Consider the following 27,183-nt stretch of genomic DNA (forward strand, 5'->3'; position numbering starts at 1 on the left):
AGATATACTAATGCAGGATGGGAAAATCTCAAAGTGGCTCATCCTTTGACAAAGAACTACAGGCAAGTAGCCACTTCCATGATTAGTTCCCTAGTTTGTTATATAATATCAACTAGTCAGCCCAGCATTTTCCATGCAAACAACAAAAAGACTCAGCAGGCTCTGCCTATATCTTTGTTGCATATGTACAACAATATTAATTTTAAAAAGGCCATTAGTTTGAGAGGGAGATGGGGTGGAGACATGGGAGTGGTGGGAAGGAGGAAAGAGAGGTGTAAGTGATGTAATTGTATTTTAATTAAAAAATTTATTAAATTTTTAAAGTAAAAGAGCTGGGTATATACAGCTGAGTGATAAGAGTATTTGCTTAGCTGGTATGGGAATCAAGGCTTAATCCCTAATACTAAAACAATCATATGTATGTACAAATATGCACATGAATATATTTATATGTACTTCAAAATTACTGATAGGCATACAGCTATCTGTGAATAAATATTACATTTTTTGACCCTTTACTCAACCTGGACCCTGACTAAGGTATTTTGGAATTTTTTCTCTAAAGAATTTGGGCAAACTGACAGTTGTCAAGAAAATAACCTATATTCTTTTCAAAACATTTACATACCCAGATCATTAGGTATTGAGAATTCTAAAGGAAAGAGCAATTAGCACTCATGCATGAAACATACAGTACCAGTTTTCTATAATCTTTATCTCTTTCAACTAGGAAGGAAATCAGCATCTTATTCAAGGATAATAGAACAAAAAGGACCAAGAAGATTTCTTTCGGGCTTATAACCCACCCCCTTTCCTTTCTTTTCCAGACACTCTTGTTATTAAGAATTCTTTTTCAGGGTTAGAAGTATGGCTCATTGGGTAAAAACACTAGGCACCTGAGTCCAGGGTCGGGGACCCACATGGTCAAAAGAGAGTGACTCCCAAAAGCATTCACTGAAGTCCACATGCATACCATGGCAATTACACACAGACACACAGAGAAACACACATATGCTAAATTTTCTTACAATTATTTTTAGAAAGAGAAAGTAGGTGGAATTTTCCTCTTTCAGATGTCTTTCACTAGATCTTACATATCAGTTCTCTAATGACTTTTCACTTGAAAATTTCTCTCTACTGAGAACCACAGTCTTCTGTTTAGTTAGAATTTAATATTTCAGTTTTGGCCTGTAGTTGGGATTTCAGAAGGCATCCAAAAGCATTTTCAATTTTCTTTTGCATGTACAATATATGTGAGCACAGGGACATGTTTAGTGCGCCTTCCATCTTGTTTGAGATGGAGTCTCTTCTAGTTTGTCACTAATGTCTCAAGCTAGTCTCTGTGAATTTATGGGAATTCTCCTGTCTCTACTCTTCTCACAGTAGGCGCATGCTTCTGCATCCAGCCTCTGTAGTATGTCAGCATCAGAACTGTCCCCAACCATGCATGGCAAAGGTTTTTAACCCACTAAACTCTCTGCCTAGCCCCACAGTTTTATTTTTAATAGAGCAGCTTATGAGGTACACTTAGCCCTTTGAGAGAGATGTACTTCTAAGAAAAATGTCCCGAGTTCTTTACATTCCTAGAGCTATATAATTTCAGAGCAGCTGATTAATACAATATAACAGGGCCTCGCTCGCTAGTCTCACTTGTCACTACATTTAATTTTCCAGAAGAGCTAGGTATTTAAAGAAACTGTGCCTTATGGCAATCTTATTGAATTTTCATCCACTTGAAGCTTGTTTTTACTCCCCGTGTTCCACTAAGCATCAAAATACACAAAAGAAGCAAGTCTGTGTGGTTTTTTTTTTTAATAGAACAAAATATTTTTTACTTAAGTGGTAAGTTTAAGAAAAGATTTCTCAACCTAAATTCTTTACATTTCAGTTCTTTGGATTATTGGATTTAGTTATTTGCTGTGTGGGCTGTCCTTGCATAGCAGAAGATTTCAAAGGATCCTGGCTATAACAATCCTTCAGAGGTACACTGGGGATATTTCAGGCATCGAGTAGGTAGAGGAGGCCAAAGATGCTACCAAAGCTCCAATTAAGCACAAAACAAAGCTCCACAATAGATAACCACCCAGTCCAAAGTGTCACTAACACAGGTTGTTACCCTCTCTCTGTTTATCTGATTATATAAACATAACATGCTGCCTGACAAATTCTAACACACAAAAAGAAAAGCCTCCGGATATAGACAAATGTCCCTTGCTTTAGTAGAAGCAGGGGGAGGCAAAATGACAACATAAGAACTGCTCCTCTACTAGAAATACTATATTGTGTCATCAGAGCTCATAATTGAGCTGAGATAGTGGCACATACCTGCAATTTCGGAACTCAAGAGGCTAAGAATGGAGGATTTCTTCAATCGTAAATAAGACAAGTTCAGGCTCCGTAATTAGTTCTAGGACAGCTTAGATTAGAGAAATGAAACCCTACATTAAACACACGCACACTACAAAAACCCCCAGTAAAACAAAACAAGACTAGGAATTATAATAAGCTTTAATCTTTATATTAACAAAACCTAACAAGTGAGGCAAATAATTATGGAATATTTTAAATCATGAGTTTTAAAGTGCAATTACAAAATTGGCCAGTGTCTTTACAATGAGGTCTGATTTCAACTGAATCTCAGCTAATGCCAAAGTCATCTCCGCATAGCTGCTGCCATTTACTGTCATATTAAGGTGCTTCAGTATCCTTTCTCTCTGAACTTTGCGCTTGGTCTGACGGATTTTGGCCCTTCTCCCTAAAAACGTCATGGCCCTATTATCTGTTCTCCTTGTTCTACAGCTATATCCACCGCTAACATACTCAAAGGCAGAGGTAGAAACTGAACAAAAGGTAACCAGTTCTGCCTCCAAAGTGGATGACAAATGATCAACTAAGAAATCCTCATTTTCGAACTTCACATATTTGAAGGAACATATTTCAGGGAGAACTTTGATGAGATGGTCGAGACACTGGAACAAAACTCCTTGGCTCCTGAAATAAAAAACAAGTGTGTATGACATGACTGTGACAACATAAAACAGCCACATGCAAAATGCTCTAGCAATCAATTAATATTTATTCATAAACACAAAGATCAATAGAATCAAAATGCATGCTTTGATTGATATTATATTCGTTATAGCAATACACGTGTCCTATGCCAATTAACTAGTAGCAATCAACCTACGGGCCAGATTATGTATCACTTGTTTGGTAACAACAGCAGCTTAGTATTTACTGAATATTCCCTATAGACATGGGGTAAATTCTAAAATAATTACTAGGTTCAAAAAACAAATAAAACAAAAACAAAAGACTAAAACAGACATTAATTTTCTATGCATTCAAACAATACCAAGCCATGACTGCAACCTGTCCCGGCACAGAGTTCTACACAGAGCTAATGTTTGTTTTTTGTTTGTTTGTTTTCAACATGGGGTCTCTCTTGTGTTGCCATGGCTGTCCTGGAACTCACTCTATAGACCAGGCTAGCCTTAAACTTCCAATAGAGCAGGCTAGCCTTAAACTTCCAGAAGTCTGCTTGCATCTGCCTCCCAAGTGCTAGAATAAAGACATACACCGCCCCCACCTGGCTTTGAGAGACTGTTATTAGACCACTCAGACACACAAATTTCTCTGAACTGGTTTGAACTGGATGTGCATTACCTGCAATATATTGTTAAAATTCCGTCAGATGCTGTTCTCTGCTCCCAGGATAAGAGTGCTCCACAATTTCGTAGCTTTTTATAAAGGTATATTTCTGTACATTCTTGAATTCTTTCACATTTCATGTGTTTCAAGAGCCATACCTTCATAAAATCCGGGGCATGGGTAGGTGATGTGACAGAGAAGGGGTACTTGGGCAATACTCCAAGAAGTGAAAAAAGATCCTCTGTATGTTCTACAAGAAAAACACAGCCCAAGTTCGAGCCTTAAATTCTGTCTATGAGCAACCATTTTTTAAATTTCTTCTGATTCAATTAAGTACACAACAACAAAAATGACCCCTCAAATTACCTACTGATTGCTTCTTCGGGAATGCCAGGAGGTGGTTCTTACTAAAAAGATCTTGTAGATTAAAATCAAGGTTGCCACAGACAATATAATCATGCACAGTAGTTTTAGGATTATCTCTGTCACTAATGTTTAGCAGCACAGTGCAACACAATTGGTTGAATACTAGAAGGGGTGAAAGAGACGTTACAGCAGTGATTATGCGTGTAGATGCTCCCTTGGATGACTGGCCGCAAAAAGAGCTTTCCTCTTCCACGCTACTAGAGATCAGCTTCATCCTTTTGATGGCTGGTCCTGCTTCCTTTGACAGCAAGTATGCTTCTGGAAAAGAATTCATACTCAAACTAACCACCTGACTTTGACACTTCACAAGATGAAAACTGCACCTGTTGCCTTGACTCATGATCAGTGATAAAGTCATCTCATTAGATCTGTGGGGGAAAAAAAGAATTTGGTTTATTGTACATGGTTTTTTTTTAATCAAATAGATGATTAAATGTTTACAAAAACAACAAAACAGTCATTCCCTCCTTCCTTGGAATAATCATTTCAAGGCAAAATATTTCAAGTATTGGGAGGAAAAGCCTCAGAAATTTGAAGAATCCAGTGACCTCTCCTGGGTAGGCCCAACCCCACACCCAAGAGGAGCTGGCCAGAATAAACTAGGCTTGCTGGTTTTTTGTTTTTAAAAATGGGAGCAGAGATAACATCAAGTTGGGTAGGGAGGGAAGTGGAAGCTGATGGGGAAGAGTTGAGGGAGGAGGGTTAATATGATGACAATACATTGTATGAAATTATCAAGGAATAAATAAAATAATATTAAAAATAAATGAGAAGAAACTAGTCACTTTTAAGTTCTATAGTAATAATTTAGAGTAAAAAACCTTTAACATAAAATATGAAAATACTTCTGTCTTACACTCTCCTGAGTAATTGAAAATCCAACATAAATATAGATTATTTCTTATCTTTCAGAAATTCTTCTCTGATGTACGTTTATTTAGGCACATTCCAATTCTATCAACATTATCAAGGAATGGTGACACACCCAAAGAGGAAGCTGCATGACTTACTGAACTATACTAAAAATTACTCAAAGAACTTTAAAGAAACAACTTATAATAGTCATACTGTTGATATTATGATTCTCTGAATATCATACATAGATTACACAATGAAGAAAACAGCAATTTTGTTGGCATAGCGGAGAACTCAGGGAGAAATGGAGATACAAGACTGGTAGTGATAAGACTATGAATATTGAGTTTTTAGTCCGAATTGAAAGTATCAGCATGGATTTCTGTTGGGTTTTATTATTAAGAACAATACTCCACAGTCAAGTGATGAACCAAAGATAGCTCTCATCTCCACACATAAAGAAATACGCAGAAACAACAATCTACCCAGGTCCCAGCAAGCTCCACGTTAAGTCCAGGCTTCTATGGCTAACCACAAAGCACAATATTTAAGGCTGTAATGTAAGTATGTAACTACTGAGGAGCGAGGGGCGTTGCTTTATACGGTTATTCTGGCTGCTAAATCCCAAAGCACTTTTACATGCTTCCTGATGAAAGAAGGCACCATCTATGAAGTACAAACCCTTAGCATAAATTCCAATGTCACTCTGGCTCAGCCTTTCGATCACACTTCTGATTTTGAAAAAAAATAAAGGTGACAGGGAAACACGTAAGGGGATTAGCACAGCATGAAATCAGTAAAGTCAGCCCATAGGACTTTACAGGGGGAAAGGCAGAGTTTCAAAATATACATTACATGAAGAAACAGCACACATATTCAGGTTTGCAAAACTTGTATCCTAGAAAATAGATGCACCTAAGTCACCACGTGAAACAAAAAGCCCAAACCCTATATGGTCCATCGCCTAAACATCTTAGAAGTCAGTCAACAAGCAGGCATAGTAACACACACTTGGAACCCTGTAGCTGCAATAGCTGGGACATGAGAATCAAGAGTTTGAAGCCAGGGTGGGCAAAACAGGGATCTAGATCAACTTAGGCTACAGAGGAAGATCTTGTCTCGGGAAACCAAAAGAGACTCACTGAAACAAGATTAAGTGGAAGCCAATCACTAAGTAAGTTGCTTGGACTCCATTACTGTTAGGACAGTTGAATCTACATACTAGCAGAATCATTCCAACCTTTTCTTTCTCTGCATGCACATTTGTGGATCCCCAGTATGGTGGAAACAGCAGATATTATTTTCCTCTCTATGGATTCTAGCCCAAAGGAGAAAAATCCACTATTATTAGAGACTGTTATTTAACGAGAAAGATAGCAAGTGTGAATTGCAATGTCTCATACAAACCAAATTTCAAAAGCTCAAAATGAAAACAAATAGATCATTAATATTTTTTTTGTCCTGAGTATTATGTTGAAATGAAACTTTGGGCAGAAGGGAGCCAATCAAATATTGAAATTAATTCCACTTGCTTTCTTTCAATTTTTAATAAGGCTACTGGAACAATTAAAATTGCACGTGCCTTGAGCGGATGTCTACTAGGCAGTGCTGGTATCCAGCATCCCTGTGGCATTATTACATGAAAATGTACTTACTCCTTCAAAGATGTGACTTTTGCGCCCACAACTAAGTCATCATCGAGTACATGGCACCAGGTCTGCTCTACAATATGTTCTGGCTCTGGAATATTGTCTGGTAAGTTTTCCTCAGGGGTAAGGACACTGTCTTCACCTTCATCACAGAAAGGAACAAGACTGTCCTTAAAGAAAAATGTTAAAATAGATGACTAAAAAAGAAAAAAAATACACTGACTCACTGAAATGTATATAAGGCACATGTGCTTTGTAGCTTTATGGCTTGATAAAACATGCTGGCCTTGGGAACCATAGACCACATCCTTCCGAAGATAGCCATGAATACAGCCCAATATGTTTGTAGATGATTGCACCATATTGCAATGTCAATAGGCTAGACACCACAGAAGCTTTTTAAAATAAATTATAATAGGGCATAATAATAAATAATGAACATAATAAAATAACTTAAAAGTTAGAGGTTACATATAACTTACTAAAATAAAATTCATGAAGCAATTGTATACTCAGGTCAAGAATCCCAGCCTGAGTGGAAGAAGACTTATCCAATATAGAGCCAGTAGGGACATAAAACTGGACTTTAATAAAGTTTGACAATATACACCGCAAGTATGGTGAAAACAATCCAGTATGTGACTTGCACTGAGCTCAAGATCTGAACTTCTGCATTAATAAAACTAACTAAATTATCCTTTTATGGGTAGTTTATAGAATTCTGCTGAAGTTTTATCATTACTCTCCTGACCATTCTCAAGTCATTTCCATAAACACAGGATTACAATTTGAATAGAATGCACAGGGTTAGGAGAAATAACTCTTACTCATTGAATCGATTACTTTGATGTCTAAGTACCATCTGTGCGTCAATACATTAAACCCTCATAATAAGCAGAGTAGCCTTTGCCAGTTGTAGTAGTCTCTACATTTTACACCTAAGACAAATGAGCTAGAGAGGTTGAGTAACTTGTTTGAAGTCACACAGCTACAAAGTGGTAGAGCTGGCTTTGAACTGAAATAGACCAATAAAATATTGAGCTCCTGAAACCAGTGTTTTTTAATATTATGAACATTGCTTGGTTACTCTTCTTTCCAATCCAATAAGCAATATTTTCTACTTTATTCTAATTTAAATAAATTCCTTCAATAATCGTACATTGTCAATTGATTAAATGACAATTAAATTTAAAAAAAAAAAAGAAATCACATGATTAAGTTTACCTGTTCTAACATAACCTCTTCGTCACTTGGCATACTGTCACCTTTCCCATAAACTGCGTTTAAAAGAGCCTTCCAAGACTTGGCAATAAATTTATCCTTTAAAGAGATATGCTCCTGGATTTTGTTAAGAAAAATAAAAGAATTCTGTAAAACAAAAAGAAAAAAAAGTCACTCACAATTTCAACAGGACGTATTGTAAGTCCAGGAAGTCCTTCCTCCAGATAACCTCTACAGAGAACCCTTGCAGAGAAAAGCTCTTTTGTTTATAGACTGTTACTCTTAACAAGAGAGTTACTTTGTGTTCACAGCAGGATTCTAGAAGTAACTGCTATGGAGTTTAGTCACTAAGTTGAGAATCTCCATACAGTAGTATCCATTTTATTGCGGAGCTAGTAACACATACCACTCTGAATAAAACCGAGGCCTCACAACATTGTTACATTTATAAAACAAAACAACAAAACCTCTTTTTCTTTTTGAAAGAACTTGTTTCAAAACAGTGTTTAGATGAGTAAAAACATCCTGAATAGAAAAGTTAACCTGAAGTTTGAAAGTCTGTTCATATACTTTTTACAACAAAAATGTAAAGGTAAGATATAGTGATATTCATAATTTGCCTTATTTTGTTTTGTCCTGCTATACTCTATGTTAGCATTCTAAGCTCTGCTCTACAGCTACCTGGCAACAGCCAGGTAAGCTCCTCCCCACAGTTACCTGGCAACAGCCAGGTAGGCCTGACCCACTATTAGAGGGGCTGCTTGCCCCCTCCTCCCTCTCTTGGTCTCTTGCTCCTCCCTTGCTCTTTTCCTGCTTGCCTTCCCATTTCTCTCCCCATTCCCTTCCCCCCTCTTCACTCATGGCCGGCCTTTACTCTCTCCTCTCTGCTCTGCTACCCTCTTAACTCCTTTCCCTATGCCCTGAATAAACTCTGTTCTATAGTATACTGAAATTGTGGCTGGTCCCTCAAGGGGAAGGGATGCCTTGGCATGGGCCTGCTAAGGCACCGCCTTCCCCCATACCTTACCACACCCCCATAGAACATACTCTCCTCTTTTTTATAAACACAACCCTCTACTGACAAAAACAAACAAACAAAAAAACAAAAACAAAAAGAAAACTCTGCTAAGAACTACTGAAGAAACTAACTTTGGCTCAGAACAGGGCATAGAGCGATATATCTTTTACTGTACAAGATTCTTAGATTTTAGCTCTAAGGATGAAAATAATCGTGGACTATGCTTTGCTACTAAAGCAGTTTTGTCATTTGGATTGACTTAAGTTGTTTCATTTAGATAGACATGTGAGACTGTTTAAATATTAATACAGTTTCCAATAAAATGTTCTACCATATTTCAAAAACTTTTTAGCTTTTACCTCATTACAAAGTGTGTAATGTGTCTAGTTAATATTTTGAAGCATCTCAGGTTGGCCTAGCTCTCCTGGCTTCAGACTGCTCATACTCTATCACTCATATACTTGGGTACTTATAATTTAGGTGGGAGGAGATGTACCTATTCAAGGTGGGCTGACTGAAAATGAACCACCTGAAACTAACACTGGCCTCTATCTGGTTTTCTCATCCTGTCCCCTGTGTTCCAGGACAAAAATAGCAAATCTCTAGTTTCAAATATTGTGAAGCTTGGTTATTAAACCATAAAACTAAACCAAGCTCACTGTATGAAATATAATCAATATCAAAGGGTTCCTAGTCGTCTTTTTGTAGACAAATAATCCTGGAACCAATAGATTGCTTACCTTTCCAGAATTTTCCCACATATGGTAAGAACTGTTTTCTTTTATCTCCTTTCAACCAGAAATCCAAACCAAACCCTGACATAGGAACAGACTGCCCTACTTGACACTGAGCCCTGCTTTAAAATTCCTTATTGTGAACTCTACTACACAGTCCCCAAATGGCACAATTTGGAAAAGTGTGAAGTCTAAAAATGCAGTCAGCACCCACAAAATTTCATCCAAGTAAATGTATAGATTCTAGGAGCTGCAGGAGAGGCCTGAACATTTTTTTTTTCTTTCTAGGAGTCAACACTACCCTGGAGTCTTACCGGAACTTTGCTTTGCCTCTGAATTTTAGCACATTTTCTCCATGTTCCTGAGGAGAGTTTTTAGGCTTATATTGTTTCTGACCATTGCCTCAATTGGACAATTGTGTGTCCATCAGCTTTTAAGGTTGCTCATGCTGTCCCTAACAGCTGTCGATGTTCCTTTTTAGTGTTTGACACCATTCCAGCCTATGATTACACTGAACTTCTGGTGACTAGCATTTGTGTTGTGTCTACTTGTGGGACATCATGAACAATGACATCAACATTTGCTACATACGCAATCGTCTCTTCCTGGTGTGGGTCCTCCATGTTCTTCCCTGCTAACAACTAAGTTGATGCAATGGACTCTATAGTTTTTTAACTCTGAGGCATTTAATCTTTCTGGGTCTGTAGATTTCATCCCGTGTAAAATGAGAAGTAGGGGAAGAACAGTCACTAAAAGAATTTCCACTTTCCAGATAACCCGGCTTCTTTTGTCAAGTTGACAAAAAGATTAATGAACACATGATCTGTGAGGGTATTTCCAAGAATAATAACTAAAGGGGGCATGGGAAACTCTGGATGTGACAGAGCATCACCCTATAGGCCAAAAGAGGAAAAAGAAAGATGCACATTAACCCAGGTATACTCTGGTTCATGGCTACCATGAGATGGGTGGCTGTGTTCCACCATGCCCCTCCTGTCCCAATATGCTGCTTCATCTGAAGCCCTAAGCAACTGCTGCTGGCCAGGCAGGGACTGAATTCTCTGAAACTGGTATCCAAAGAAATCCCTTCCTTAGAGCAGTGGTTCTCAGCCTTCTTAATGCTTCGTCCCTCTAAAACAGTTCCTCGTGTTGTTGGTGACTCCCAACCATAAAATTATTTTGTTCTAATTTCCTAACTGTAATTTCGCTACTGTTAGGAACTGTAATGAAAAAAAAATTCAGATATGCAGGGTTATCTGATATGTGACTCTCAAAGGCATTTTAACCCACAGGTTGAGAACTGTTGCCTTGGACATTATGTTAGGAATGTTGTCAGTAATGAAAACTAACAGAGTGCTATATGGCTGGTACATTTAGCTAAAAGCAGTAATTCTTTTACAGGGACTTTGATGGTTGGTCTGACTTAGTCTCATCTATGCTGGCGTGGAAGTTGGTATATACTGACCTTAAACTCTTATTTCTCTCAAGTGCTGTGGATACAGGCATGTGCTACTATGCCTGGCTTTTGTAGAGAATGTCATTAGGAAGAAGATGAGAGTAGACTGCTACTTGTTTAATGTGCTCTAAGTCACTATATTCATTGCTCCTCTAAGAGACACACTAAAACATACTACTGATCTTTTACACCACAATGCTTCCAAAACTGGGCTTCTTTGATTTTTGTTCATAGAGCTTGTCAACCCTACTAAATCCTAGAACAAAATGTTATCGTTTCTAGACAACATACTTATATGTAGCATCACAATAGTTTGTGCTATTATTTTTGAGACAGGTCTTGTATTGACTCAGCTGTCCTGGGACTGTGTATAGACAAAGGTGGACTCAAAATAACAATTACCCTGCCTCACCTTTTCAAGTGCAAAATCACAGGCCTAAAACACCACAATCTACCTTCATGGTATTAATTGGTTTTTTACATCTGTGCCCCAAACATAGAGTTCTCTAAAATACCCCTTTTGTCTAAACACAGAGCTGCTTAATCCCACAAGCATGTTTCTTTCAATGCTATGTGCTTCAGTTAGAGCTCGTTAATGAAAAAAAACAAAACAAAACAAAAACAAACTCAGAGGTAACCAGGGAACAGAGACACTAACGTATAATTGGCCTTCCAGTGCTGGAAGCACCAAATAATAATTTTCGTGCTCCTCTTCAGCCAAAGGGTCTTCACAGCAATCCAGTGGTTTGGTCTAATGACAGAAAACAGCAACACAAATTGTGAAATAAATTGAAAATTCAGAGGATAAAAAAATAAAAAAAAGCAAACCAGATTTACCCAAAGGACAGTTCCTCATGAAAAAAGAAATAATGTGTTTTCAACATCTGGAAATTAGGCAAGTATCACTGTGGGCCCTACTGTTACCACCTCAAATTTGTATACTGTATCACAAAGTATCAGCTCATTACTTTCCAGAAACCCTAGAGCAAAGAACAAGTATCTTCACTGTACAAACAAACAGACAGAAAGACAGACAGAAAACCATTGGCAGAGATTCCCATTCTGCTTAGAGCTGAAACTTCGGGGAGAATAATCCACCTTGTGATAAAAGTTTCAAGGTTGCTTCACCTCTTCCTTGTACTTTAAAGCATTTATGGCATTCATTCCATTTGTTTATTTCACAGCACGTGTCCTGGCGTGTATGTGGAGGTCAGAGGACAACCTGTGGCCGTCAGCTTTCTCCTGCCACGTAGGTTCCAGGCATACAACTCTGGTCATCAGGCCCTCATCACTAAGCCATCTCACATCACCCCTTTCCTCTTTTCAGAAGGAGCTCCATGCTCTTTTATTCCTTCACCAAGGCAATACTGCTTACTGGTACAAAATGGTATTTCAGAAGCAAAATACAGCACTACTGACATTTGAGTGACCATTAGGTATGCCATATGTAAACAAGTTTATATAAAAAAACATGATCAATTTATATAACATTTGTTGAGAAGGATAACATATAAAAGATTCACTGATATAATTTTAGAACTTTAAAGTATGAAATCATAACTATTTCAATAGAGTACTATTTCAATAGAGGAGTAAGCATTTAAGTACTAAAATGACTATAATTTATATATATTATATCTCTCTATATGTATCTCATATTAAGTATATAACATACTTAGTATATTAAAATAAACAATATAAAACATATATCATATATCTATATACATATACTAACAACCATACTACATAAACAGAACTTACTGAATACCATATTTTGACAAAATCTGTTACTGTAAATGAGGTCAGCTGATCTGCATCCAGAGAGTCCTCAAAAACGACCAGTACTTGTTCAGTTCCAACTCCAGCAAAGTCATTCACCAGTACTAAGCTAAGTTGTTCCCACTTAGCAACAACCTGAAAGAAAGGCAGCATTACAGGAAGAATACAGAAAAAAAAAAAAAAAAAGAAATGTAAACCAACTGGTAAGTCTTTTTGTTCCACACAGTTTTAAACTGTTAACTTCATTCTTACAAATGACCAATGAAAGTAGCACTATAAACGCTAAAGATAAAGCTACTATAGATCCAAAACCAAATACTGAGATATTAACGTCATATTTTGTCAGAGCTTATCTAAAGGCTTTTATCATCTCAATTTCTATATTTAAAATCTTATGATCTGTGTACAAATTCAATCACTTCCCATAACTAACACTTTGGGAAGCCTAGCATTTAGCATGAGTAAAACTGTAGTAAAGAGTCTTTTCTACAGCATGGTTAATTTAAGGACGACCTATTTCCCATAAGCCTCCGTTGATATGCTGTTTACAATCAGACCAATTTCCTGAGGAAGTCAGTATCCCTGATAATTGAAAGGTGATGAACTTAACAGCTTTACCCCAGTGGTGGTGGAAGAGGCACTGTTATTATCAGGGATAAACAGCAGGACACCTAGAAGCATTCTACCTAAATAGAATGATCTGTTACATTTAAAATAGAATAGCAGACGAGGAGTTTAAAATAGATTTCTTAAAGGTCCGTAGAGCTAAAGGCTTTTAACACAAGTATCAGATCACCTCCCTTAGGCATAATAGCTCAACTTCCCACTTAGAATCCAAGGAACATAGACCTGTTACCTAGATGACCGGGGAAGGTGGATTATGCCTCAGAAGAGTGTAAATAGGGCACTTCAATCTACATAATAAAGTACCAACCCTGATCCTACAGTACTGCGTTCTAAAGCTGTGATTCTCCACTTGTATAGGGAGGTGGCATATCTGAAAACCCACACGCCTTCCCACAATTCCGGGGCATAATGAACTACAGAAAGAAGACACTGACAATCAAAATCCGTTTCATGTGTTCAGCTCATGTGTAGCAGTCATGCTGGGGAGATTTTATGGCTGTAGATCCTAACTTTCCTAGGGTTCCTAGGGCATTTAAACACCAAAGAACTTATCCATGAATGTACAAGCATATTTGCAATGACTCTTTCAAGCACTGCTATTTAATACAAGTAGAACTGAACCAAAAATGGGAAGCACATATATAATTTTAAACTTTCAGTAAAAAGGTAAAGATAATTTTAATATAGTCACCTTTCAGTGTAAGTGGAAGATTCACTCCTAAACCCTCTCTAGATTAAAAAAAATCTGTTGATTTTTATTGGTATAGAATTTGTATATAATCAGCCAAGCATGGTGGTGCATGGCTTAAGTTCCAGCACTCAGGAGACAGAGGCAGATGGATATCAGAATTCAAGACCATCCTAGTCTACAAAGTGTATTCCAGGATAGCCAGGGCTACACAGAGAAACTCTGCCTCAAAAAAATCAATAACAAGAACAACAACAATAATAATACCCACATTCTGCCACATACTATAAAACATCTAGATTATTTAAGATGTCAAATACAATGAAAATTCAACATTACAGTGGTTATACTGAACTAGATAGGGAATAGGGACAAGGAAAGAGTTTATATATATTCCATAAAACCCCAGTTTGTGTCAAATGTTTTAAATCTGCAGTTGGCAGAATCAATGTATGTAGAACACTTAGATATGGAAGGCTGGTTATCTAACCTAGAATATTCAGAACATTACCATTTCAAGTCAATATAATCAATTAGGAATCACAATATTTTCCTGCATTTTTACTACATCCTTTCTTTCAAAGACAGGATTGTATTAGTTCAGCCTTGGTTTCCCCACTGTTGAGATGTGGCACCATACCCAGTCCTTTACTAAGTCTGAAATCTCAGATTGAATTCATATTATTAATACATTTTAATTCTGAGCACTCACATCTCAAATACTCAATAACTCCATAGGGCTGGTGGCTATATTAGACAGTACAACTACAAAACATATGAATCTTCTATTGAAAAATACAAATATCTGTGCATACCTGACAATGGGCTCAAATTTGAAATGTTCACTAAACAGATTCTTGTCAAAACTTACAGGTACAGTTTCCACTTGAGAGAAAGCCTAAGAGAAAATGTAGTCCTATCACTGAATTAAATACCCCTGGGGCTTTTATGAAGGGCTTGTCTGGGAGCAAATGCAGTATTGAATGACTTAGATTTTCATTATTCACTTGAGTTGATGCTCATTTGTATTTTTGTAAGCTACTCAATTCCTTCCTGGAATAATGTAGACTGAACAAATTCAGGGCTAACACAAGGAAAAAGTCTATATGGGGACAAAACTGCTATTAAAAGGATAATTTTATAATTTAATAAAGTATTCATTCTATTAATCAAAAACCTCTCACACATGGCCATAAATAGTATAGGCTCAGAGTTCAATATTAGCAAATGTTCCATTCCATTTTTAATTCCACCATATGTATTGTTTTGCCTTAATTGCTAAGTATAATAGTTCAAATATAATTACTGTACTTCCTCTAACTTAGGCATTCCAATATGGTTATACTAATAAAAATTATAGTTATAATAAAAGGACAAATAAATATAATTAAAGTTATACATTTATGCATCCAAACTCAAAGCCTTTATGACTTCAAACACCAAGGCCCCAAACCACTATCAGGTAGAATACAGACAACTTTAAGAAAAAAAACAAACAAAACAAAATGGGCTGGAGAGATGGCTCAGTGGTTAAGAGCACTGACTGCTCTTCCAGAAGTCCTGAGTTCAATTTCCAGTAATCACATGGTGGCTCACAACCTTCTATAATGGGATCTATACCCTCTTCTAGTGTGTCTAAAGACAGCTACAATGTACTCCTATACATTGAAAAACAATGAAAAACATAAAAAGAAGAATCATCTACAAAGACTAATGATTAAAAACTGACTAACAAAATGGAAATGCTTAGAAAGTCTAGAAACCGTTGAGCATGATGGTAGCACAAAGCTGTAAAACTAAGACTCAGGAGGCCAAGAATGCGGACTGGAAAATTTACAGATCCAGTTGTTTCAAACAAAACAAAACAAAACAAAAACAAAATAAAGCAAAATATAAGAAAAGCCCAAGATTACAAACAGAACTATTAGAAGAGTGAGATTAAGCCCCATACCTTAAATTTCTTTTCTGAAACAGCACAAGCCTTGGATGGGAATGACACGATGAAAAATCGGTTTCTTTTCCCTGCATCTAGAATCTGAACTGAATGGGGACCTGGAAATGGAAGCTGACATGCTCTTACAGGAATGCCATTTTGAAACAAAATGAGCTGATTCTTTCGAGTCAGGGCAATCAGAGATGTTCTTAACTGGTGGTCAACCATCTCAGCCGCACAGACATGCACGTGAGTTACCATAGTACTGTAAGCAAGAGGGATCAGGTAACCATTGCTTAACATTTCTTGACTTTTAAGAGCATATGCACAAAGGCTGGAATTGGAAAATTCATAATCTGATTCTGAAAGCTTTTGGGTACATTTATCCTCAGATGGTTCTGCTAGCCCCAAGAAACCTAGGCCAAAATTTTCAATCTCACCGATCCACTCAATAGAGGAAAGCATAACGGATATATTAGTAACTTTCCCAATTTCGGAAGAGATATAGAAGAACTGGTTGAGATACTGCCAAAACACTATAGGGCCGTCAAAGATCTTTGTGTTCTCATCCAATGCATGGTTTAGTTCAAAACTCAAAAGTCTCTCCAATCTGTTGAGATTGTGAAGAAACACTATATAATATTTGAAAGCTTTACTATTGTACTTTCTACATTGTATCAAAATGCAAGGAAGGTTAATTCTAGTTCTGAAATCTGACACACAGTTACAAGACAGAATTTTTAAATGAGACTCTTTCTCGTTGATGTTTAAACAAACAGTGGATATTAGAAGGAATGTACTAGTCTCTCTGTCAAACATCATCCTTTTGACACCTAAGACCAATGGGTCTGTAGGCGTTTCTAAATCTGCAAGCTCTCCTCGGGACAACTGAAAGACAAGGATTTCCCCATGATAGCACAAGAACTTTGCTTGCTCATTAAATGGCATTGCTTGTTTGCCAGCTACGCTAATGCATCAAGTCTCTGTGTTGATCCAGTTCCAAATGCAAGTGGATTCCAGTTGAGGCCTTTAATCCTAAAGAAAAAAAAAAGAGAGAGAGAGAGAGAGACTAAATAGAACAGATACAGAATGAAACAAATGTTGTTAGAAACTTACTGATCACATGCTAGCTAATAGATCTTAGATGTTCTCTTTAAAGTACCTTCTGTCAGAGAAATGGGTAAAGGTGCTTAGCTGTGCATGTCTGAATAAGTGGGAGGAGCAGAGTTCACTAGGGAAAAAAACAAACAAACAAACAAAAAACAACCCTGATACAGTGATGTGCCCTGCGATCAGTGTATTCCTTTCCTGAGATGGGAGACAGAGACACCCCCTCCTAAAAGCCCACAGGAATTATAAAGCTGCAATATGCAAAGCAGCAGCAGAAATTAGAAAGACTCTGCCTCAGCAGAGTAGAAGGTAAGAACAACTCCAGAAAACTATCCTGTGACATTCATCTGTGTACCATGCACTCGAGAGGGCACACACATTCGCGCACCCCCCCCCCCCGCCCCGCAATGTGGGTACAATGAACAACTAATTTATGAAACAGATGAGTACAGATTTTAACCCAGCAATGAACTGAAATGTGTTTCTTTGGCAACTGCATCTCCAACCTATTACCTGTGATCTACATCCCCAGTGCCTGGGAAAACGTTTTCTCTAATTTACAGTACAAGTGGTCTTCAGTATTGGTCAATTTTTAAGAAAGGCAGCATTGTTATGTTCAACTAAACCACCAAAGCTAGTAGTTTCTTGTAGTACTTTATAAATCTAAGCTTTTACCAGTCTTGGCAATGTTTGCATTTCACCCTGGATAAGTATTGCGACCTGTCCTGCAAGCTTGGCAGCATCGTTGGCTTTTCCCCATTAAAAATCCGATACAGTCCCATTCTAGAGCTGTGACACCCACAAATGTCACTTACATGGCAGGAACAAGAGTCTACCCCCACCTCGTTAAGAACAAGTAACTCAAAATAACATCTTTCCTTTTAACTTTCTATAACCACTTAACTCAGAGTTCAAAGACGGTTGCCTTGTGAGCGTCTCCCAGTCCACAACTGTGGTGGTTATACCTGTAATCTGGATCAGAGAGACAGACACAGAAAACTCATACCTGAGAGGGGAGGCCAACCTGGGCTACAGACAAAGTTGCCAGCACTATAAAGCCAGACACCACAGCCAAAAGAACCTTAACAGAAATAATCGCCAAATATAGCGAATACTCACAATGCAAGTTATCTGCGAGCAGTCAGGAGAAAACCAAACCAAAACAAAACCAGTTCTCCAAGGCTACCAAATTGCCACGTTCCAGTTGCACCAAGTGACTCCAAACCTCCCGCCCGCGCATTGCACGCTGGGACAACCGGCCCAATAGTTGCCTGAACAACTCAGGCGGCAAAGCCTGCAGGAGGTGGTAGCCAGAGGGGACCTGAGAGGGGCGGAGCCTCCGAGTGGTGGAAGCAAATGGCCAGCTGAGCTGTAGGGGCTGAGCTTCAGGGAAAAGCATCAGAGTGCTCCAGGCTACTTGGGGCGGGACAGCAGTGCCAGGAGGTCGTCGAAAGGCGGGGTTTCTCCTTTAGAGAAGCAAGTGGGAGCCCAGCAGAGCACTTATTCCCGCCTCTACCCCGGACAACACTATGGGATTGGACAGTGTGGAGGCACTTCCTTCTACGTTCCGGTGTCACGCGACCCCCCCTCCCTCCCTCCCTTCTTGATCTACCTTTGGGCTGGGCTGGCTGGTGATGAGACACTTGGCTGCTGGCTGTGGAACGAGCGACGGGTACAACCACAATCGGTTCCGCGACTGTGACCATGGCCGAGGTGAGCAGCACCTCATCGCTGCCTGGGCCGTGAGCCTGGAAGACAGCTTCCAGGCCCAGGGCCCGTGCGCTCCGGTGCAGGTGAGCTGTGTTGGGAGTGATCTGGGTAAGGACCACGAGCATCTTAAGGTTTTGTTGTGTCTCCTATACAGAATAACGCTCAGAATAAAGCCAAGCTAATCTCAGAGACCCGGCGGAGATTTGAAGCTGAGTATGTGACAGGTAAGCATGCTTTCTGTGACTTAAAGTGGAGTGTGCAGTGAGCATATCCAACTTTTACTGGTGTGTTTGTGGGTGTTTTGACGGGAGATGTTAAGAGACCTTTCCAACCTTCACTGGAAAGATGCTGTACATGTTTCAAAGGTTTTGCCATACGATGTGCGCTGCTTCACTTGGGCAGATGGTGTGCTTCCTTTAAACTGTTAGTGAAAGTTAGAAATCAAAATGTCCAGCATCTCCTTATTTTCATGGGCCTCACAGGCTATGAACATATTGGCCAATGACATAGGTGACACTGTTCAGTTCATGGCTCCTTCGCTGGCCTTTCACCAGAAAACGAACCTGGAAACTGCCATTGTACTGTTGCCATATAGTTTGTACATAATTTGGTAATCCAGTTCCTTTTATTTTGCTTAATTCCGCTTCTTAAAACCAAAAGTGCTACGCACAAGTTCTCTCTTCACATTCTGTACTCAAAAGTTTCTGTAAGTGCAGAACTGGTTTATTGGTTGAATATTCTGGTCACTGTCATAGAATCTTGTCAAGTATTTAATCTGATGACTTAGTGCTTGTACCTTGTTTTTAAACATTTAGAATAAGTTATAAATATGGAATTTGAAACACTGGGGTTGCTTGTCATTTGCCTTGATTGATACTAATGTAGCCCCCTTCCACAAAATAGCTTGCTTCCATGTTCTGAGTTCCTGTTTCCATATCTATGAAATGCAAGTAAGGTTAAGAATTAAGTGAAGAAACATGTATCAGACCATCAAGTGTAGAACTAAATCCAGTAGGTGGTCAATTTAGATTTTGCCTCAGTCATTGGTTACCATGGAAAGAACTAAACTGGTGTATTTTGATTGTAGTGCTTGGCAGAAGATTCATACACCTTTATACTGTTCTGTGCTACATATCAGTTCGTGACCTAGAACAAATAACTAAGTCCATTCCAAGTAGCCCTGCCAGTAAATCTTTTCATGCCTCCTGGCCAATTTTCTTCATGTACCAAACTTTGTACCAGAGAGTTGCAAAAGTACTCTATTAACTTTTAGCACAGAGATCTTGTTCATGTCTATTATCATCTCTGGTGACAGTAAAGAAGTACTTCTAAAATAACTTTCTATAGGAGTATACTTCATCGCTATGTGGTTTATAGTAAGTTGAGATATAACTAATGAATTGGCCATTCTACAGTCATCATTTACTTATGCTCAAGGGAACAAGCAGAAAATAGATGAATTATGCAATCTCCAAGGTCTTAAAAGGTCACCGTGATTCCACTGTCTCATCTTTAAATGGGGGAAGTGATGTGTAGTCCGATTAAGCAATTTGCTCAGAATCTCTGGGGTTAGAGTCTTAGCTTGGCTTGCTATTCAAGCCTTTTGGATTTCAACTTTAGTAATGTTTCAGCAACGTTGTGATGTCAAATTAGATCATGTCACTCCCCAGCTTGAAACCCTTCACTGTCTTCCCACTGTATGCATTTAGAATAAAGTCCCCATTCGTCTCAGTGGCCTACAATTGGGAAGCCATATGTTTTATACCTCCTAGCTACCTGCTACTTCCTTTCCTGTTATTTCTCTCTTTGCTTAGTACAGATTTGACCACTCCCTGCATTAAGGAAGATACAAATAGTAACCCAATATACACACAGATGCATACACACACACCACACACACACACACACACACACAAAACCAAACTTGAATACTTAGTCTAAAACAATGTAGCTGATGTATTTTCTATTTGACTTCCTTTAAAAAAAAATGCAATGACCTACAAAGTTGACATCACAATCCAAAACATGACCCACAGTTTGAAAAATATAAACACACTGCCTCATTTGTGTGCTTCAGACAGAATGAGTCTGTTTGTATCTTGGGACATTTCCATTTTGCTTCCTCTGGGATACTTTTCCCCAGTTCATATGTAAGGCTAGGATTTTTTTTGTTTCCTTTTGTCTTTTTAGAATTTAAATGTATCTGTGAGGCTTTTAAATGTATCTGGGAGGCCTTCACTGGTTATTAAGTAGCTTCCTGCCCTGCTTACTTTCCCTCCTAGCCTGTAATTGTCTGATTTGTTTATTGTTCATTTCCTCCAGTAGATAATGGATGGGTTTGGTTAGTAGCAACCTAGAGAAGTTGGAGGCAGAAGCCTTTTATTTATCTCACTCCTCAGTACCTTGCACAGTGCTCAGTACCTACTCTTTAAGTGCATATAGCACTACTTAAAGATATGCATTAGAAAACCATTGGAAGAATTAACATTTTAAATTAAGAACTATCTCTAACCAGCTCCCCTTACCTACCAAAAGTCTGGCAAACAAAACAAAAACAAAAACAAGAAAACGGCCTTCATCGTGTATATTATAAGGACAAGCTTTCTTTTCCCCAGAATCAGGCACTGTGTATGGTATTAAGTATTGGGGTGGTTTTACCCTTAAATATACACAATGAGGTATAGGTGAACTGGTATGTGAGTTAGCTCCACAGAAGTAAGGAAAGTAGAAACCATGAGAGGCCTTCCTCACCTGAAAGTTGCACCGGTACTCTGAAATATGATACGGCTCTTTAGTTCATAGGCATTCTCCCTTCTAAGTTTGGCTTATAGAAATGAAGTTTGGTAAAGCTGATGGGCTTCATTTGCGCATGTAATCCTAGAATTGAAGAGGCTGAAGGAGGACGACATTTAACTTCCAAAGTAACATGGTCTGTTATAGTGAGTTCCGGGTAGGCATGAGCTAAAAGGGAAATCCTGATTTAAAACATAGAAATATATAAACATATAAATAGACAGATAGATAGATAAAATAAGACAAAGTAACTTTGTATTTAGAACATTCACTTGCTTTGCAGTCTCTATTTTCATTAGTAATATTTTGTTTCATAGAAGGTTTAAAGCAAACAAGCCATAATGATGTTTTTCCTAAATAAAACTATTTATTTTCCTCAAGGACTTTCCTTTCAGACAGTCAGTTGAAAACAGGTTCTTGGGAGTCCCAAGCTCATTTTGTTCATGCCTGCGGAAAATATTACCAAATATGGATAGATTTTTTTTTTGAGCAGACAAAAAAGCAGAAAATACAGGTTCATAATTACTTTTCTCCTTCATTGTTACTGTGAGAAATTCCATGCTGAGTCTCAAATGAGAAACATGTTTTATTCTTTATATTTCCACTTTGTGACAATAATTTATTCAGTCCTGACAGTACTCATTATCCGCTTAATTCTATAAAGCAGTTTGTCAGTATTAGAGAAAGTGCAATGATAGAGCCATTTTTCTAACTTGTACAATCTAGTGAAAGTATTCGAACAAAGACAATCTGCTAAAGAAGGTGAATTCAATTCTGAGAAATGTGAACTGAAGAAGTCCCTTGGCGAGGCAGTATGCACCTGTAATCCTAGAAAGTGGGAGGATGTGGAATTCAAAGAAGCTAATTCTCTTTGACTACCTGGTGATGTGCACTCCAGCCTAAGACCCATGAAACCTCTTCTCAAAGAACTTCTTTGAGTGAGAAGTGCTAAGGAGAGATACCTCTTGGTGATCAGGTTAGGACTGAGTTAGAAGCAACTTCATGCAAAGCTTGGCAGCTCCCCCACTGTAAAACAAAAAAAAAAAAACTTGCTCTAAAACATGGTGCTATTGGGAAATGGCAGAATCTTTAAGAGCTGTTTACCAAGTAAGGGAGTCTTAGATTATTGGGAGTGATGCCTTTAAAGGTGCTTATAATACCCTGATTCCTTCCTTTTCCTATTGCTCCCCTGTTTGGGCCTGCTACATGCCCACTTCCTTATGTCCCTCTTCATTCCAGGTCCGATGGCATCTAGGCCAACTGATCACAAATGGAACTGCTAACCCTCTGACACAAAATAAACCTTTACTTTCTTCATCTCAGAGACTTGCCATGCCAGGAAGCTGACTAACCCAGGTGGTATTTTTTGGAACGTAGGCAGAACATCGCCCGGTAGAGAAGGTGATCACCTAGGGTCAGAGAGTCTGAGGAAAGGCACTGAGGTGAAAAGATATGCAGCTCCGTAAGGAAGAAGTAGAAGCTTGCTGTGGTGAGCCTCGACAAGAAGTGAGCACAGGGATGGAAACAGAAGAAATGTGCTGGGACCTTGGATGTCAGTGTTTATCCTCAGGACATGTTGAGAGGCAGTTTATGAAGCAGTTAAAATGACTTCCTTTGGATATATGTTCTACTGGCTAGTTTTGTGTGTCAACTTGACACAGCTGAGTTATCACAGAGAAAGGAGCTTCAGTTGAGGAAATGCCTCCATGAGATACAACTGTAAGGCATTTTCTCAATTAGTGATCAAGGGGGAAAGGCCCCTTGTGGGTGGGACCATCTCTGGGCTGGTAGTCTTGGTTCTATAAGAGAGCAGGCTGAGCAAACCAGGGGAAGCAAGCCAGTAAAGAACATCCCTCCAATGGCCTCTGCATCAGCTCCTGCTTCCTGACCTGCTTGAGTTCCAGTCCTGACTTCCTTGGTGATGAACAGCAGTGTGGAAGTGTAAGCTGAATAAACCCTTTCCTCCCCAACTTGCTTCTTGGTCATGATGTTTGTGCAGGAATAGAAACCCTAAGACACATGTCTTGAAATCAGATTATTATGTCCACAAATAAACACTTGGGACTCATTTGATAATCTATACCAAACTCCCATCATATAAGTCATATAAGCTGCAAGAGTTCATTGCTACTGGCCCTGTAGAATAATGTTTGTTTAACCCTACCTTCTCCACATTTATTGTCATAATTCCTTGACTGGTAGTTTTTTAGTTTACATTTGATTGCTAGTTTGCCTAAACTTCTTTTCATATGCTTATATTCAGTTATATAGTGTTTTTAGTTTATGCCACTATTACTGATTTGGGCAGAATTTTAATGTATTCAGAATTACCCATGGTATTGTGGTTTCTTCAGTTGCTATTTGATTGCTCTCACCCAGGTACAATTCTGCGCTTTTAATTTTTATTTTGTTTTAATTGAATGCGGATGTTTTTAATGGACATAATGTCTGAAGCATGAAAGAGTAAGCAGCCATGTGTTTACTACTCAGCCAAAGGTCTAGATCCACAGTCTTCAATGCTTTCTATGTACTGTGACATTTGAGAGACACTTTTCCTGCACTTTGGTCTTGCTCATTCTCTTGCTTTGTATTAGACCTATGAAGTTTCCTCCACCAACACTTTATTAGATGTTTGTCCTTCTCTTTCTTTTTTTTACCTTTATATAGAGGCTAAAGTCAGTTTTTTAAAAGGATCAAGTTTTATCCTTATGATAGATCTAAAATTACCAAGCTTGAGTTATAAACTTAGATGAGAATAAAGAATTGGTAGACGAGCTTACATTTTAATCATCAATGTCAGTAATGACCCCCTACCCCTACCCCTACCCTTCTTTCAGTGGGCAAAGGCTCCCCTAAGTATCCCCCTACCCTGGCACTGTCCTCTGAGTGGCTCCACCCAGCAGTGGACTCAGACAGATACAGACACCTATAGCCCAGCCAAACAGTGCATGGAGCTTGGGGATTCTTATAGAAGAGTTTGGGGAAGGATTGTGGGCCCCACAGGGGATAGTAACTGCATAGAAATACCAAGAGATTCAACTAACCTGGACCCTTGGGACTCTCAGCGATGGAACCACCAACCAAAGAGCATACATGAGCACATATGTACCAGATGTGCAGCTCACACTTCATGTGGGTTTCTGTGGGCTTTTAAAAATTCATATGTGCATTTTATTTATCCCTATTCAATTTTCAGTGTTTAGTGACATTTTCACTTTTAAACCATATAATAATGAAAAGGTGTCACTTCTAGGATGGTGATTTTTTGTTTGAGTCACAGTTATTTGAGAAGCTTGGACAAAAAGAGTACAGTATGCTTATCTAATTAACAGTATAGTCTTCATTTATTGTGTGGTACTAGGGAGCCCAGACCCTTACTTGGGCTAGACAAGGACAGTACCAGTAACCCACATCTCCAAACTTAACATGTGCTCTTGACAATAGGGTATAGGAGAGATTTTTTTCATTTCTGAAAATTTAATCTCTTAACTAATAAGTCTGATTTGCTAAGTGTTTTAGTTTCTTTTAATTACTATACTAAAACACCCTGAAGAAAAGACAATAGAAGGAAAAAAAACCACTTTATTTTACTTAAAATCCAATATTATGGGTAAAGGGAGACAGGAACCTCAAATTGCAAGTCACATTCCATTTACAAACAAGAGAAGAGAACAATGTATGCATACAGGCTTATTTGCTTCCTTCCATTTGCTCAATTCCTCTACTCTTACAAAGTTCTAAACTCCTTGCCAAGGGAATAGTGCTGCCTACAGTGGGTTAGACATTGCCACATTCATTAACTTAATTAAAACAGCCCTCCACAAACATGCCACAGTCCAACCCCATGTAGAGAGTCGCTCATCGAGACTCATCCTAGATGATTCCAGTTTGTATCAAGATGACAATTAAAGCTGATCATCATAATAAAGTGTCCAAAAGAACCGAGTGTGATAGTTTATGTCTATTATCCCTGCACTTGAGGTGAAGATCGAGCGTTGAAAGCCAGCCTCAGCTTCATAATATATATGAGGCCATGTTGGGATGGATCCCTGTCTCAAAATAAATTAAAAAAAAAAAAAGAAACAACAACAACAGAAGATCCCTACATGATTAAATAGAATAATAAGAATCCCCAAAGGACTTTTCCTCTTCTTTCACCATTTTTTCAAAGAATATAAATTTGTTACATTTCAGTAAACAATGTTACAACATTTATGTTCTTTGTAGGACTTGTTATTTATATTACTTTTTCTAATTAGAATCGGTTCTTTTTTTTGTTGTACTGCTGTATATTCTCAGTGAACAAGTCATTTAACAACTCAAAAGCTACTTATGTAGCCTTAAAAATGCTAAGTTCCAGGAATTATAAAGGAAACTTGAGAAATCCATGCACCTGTGAAAGAATCTATTCCAGTACATTTCTTTCACTACTAGAACACAGCACACTTAAGATTTTAGATTTTAACACCACAGTGAACTAACTTGATTGTAGGTAGATATGCATATGTATGTATAGAGGGGTGTGTGTGTGTGTGTGTGTGTGTGTGTGTGTGTGTGTGTATGTATGTAAGTTTTGTACCAAACAAATAGAAAACAAGTATTTTAAAATATATCTTTCTACTTTTGGCATGCTTACAAAACTTATCATGTGATCAATAATAAAAGTCTCAGAAAATCTAAAGCAGCTAGATCATAAAGGCCAGGTTCTCACACCATTAGGTAATTATATTTGAAGTCATAATAAACAGGTACTTAAAAGTAAATTAAATTTTAGGAAGCCGAAACAACCAACATATCTCTCTGGATTACTAACGTTGTGGCAATGTGTGTGATTCTTACTTCTACTAAATAGCCCATATTTTTAATGAGGGTATCACAATGGAAATTACCAATTACATGTCAAAACTAATAGAAAACTAATATGGAAAGATCAAGGGTAATTTTAGCTGAAGTCATTAAGCTAGGTTTTGCTTGGTTGGTTTTTTTGGATAGGTTTTTGGTTGTTGTTTGTTGTTGTTGTTGTTGTACTTTGCGATCTTTGTTGGCTAGGTATTTGATAAGTTTATTTTCTGTAAATTTTTAACTTATAAAGGGCAAGAACAATGTAATGTATTATTAAAGATCTGGGCTATGAGGAACATCAGGGGTGGTGGGAGCCAGACTTTCATGGAGATAATCATTCTATATCAAAAATGTAATGGGCATCTATTTTTGGTAAGGATTAGGAAGGTGGGGAAGTGGCATTCCAAGCTCCCTGACCTCTTGGAGCTCAGCGGTGGAGGTCAGTGGTAGCCCTACTCATCTTGTGCTTGCTCCCTCATTACACAGGGACTCTGCAGGTGTCACTTAAGGAGCTGTTCCTGCTCAGTTTTCATGAACAATATTTCCATATGGTGTGTGTGTGTGTGTGTGTGTGTGTGTGTGTGTGTGTATGCTGGAGATGGAATGCAGGGCTTCACACATGCTAGGCTGGCACACTGCTATTGAGTTGTATAGCTCAGCCTTTCTTTTCTCAGTTCTTAGTTTGAAAAAG

At 38.3% G+C, this 27,183-nt stretch overlaps 2 protein-coding genes across 3 annotated transcripts in view; one reads left to right on the top strand and one right to left on the bottom strand.

The window, feature by feature from the left end:
• Positions 1–1,930: 1,930 nt before the first annotated feature.
• Fancb (FA complementation group B) lies at positions 1,931–18,508 on the bottom strand. The gene is made up of 9 exons (XM_021153675.2): positions 18,267–18,508; positions 16,056–17,072; positions 12,772–12,924; positions 11,669–11,761; positions 7,806–7,949; positions 6,588–6,751; positions 4,018–4,445; positions 3,667–3,901; positions 1,931–2,991 (listed from the first exon to the last, which is right to left on the bottom strand). Exons 2-9 carry the CDS (start codon positions 16,983–16,985, stop codon positions 2,577–2,579), a joined length of 2,562 nt encoding a protein of 853 aa, XP_021009334.1. The 5' UTR covers positions 16,986–17,072; positions 18,267–18,508; the 3' UTR covers positions 1,931–2,576.
• A 144-nt stretch (positions 18,509–18,652) lies between these two features.
• Mospd2 (motile sperm domain containing 2) overlaps positions 18,653–27,183 on the top strand; it is a 42,070-nt gene continuing 33,539 nt past the window's right edge. The window contains exons 1-2 of one of the 2 annotated variants that reach the window (XM_021153605.3): positions 18,653–18,860; positions 19,012–19,081. In XM_021153605.3, the coding sequence (XP_021009264.1) occupies positions 18,852–18,860; positions 19,012–19,081 (79 nt within the window). In that variant the 5' untranslated portion in view covers positions 18,653–18,851. The remainder of the gene's footprint in view (positions 18,861–19,011; positions 19,082–27,183) is intronic. The other variant, XM_021153606.3, reaches the window with a different exon arrangement.

Source organism: Mus caroli, unplaced genomic scaffold (genome assembly GCF_978045245.1).
Source record: "Mus caroli unplaced genomic scaffold, Mus_caroli_1 scaffold_5, whole genome shotgun sequence".
NCBI classification, from domain to species: domain Eukaryota; kingdom Metazoa; phylum Chordata; class Mammalia; order Rodentia; family Muridae; genus Mus; species Mus caroli.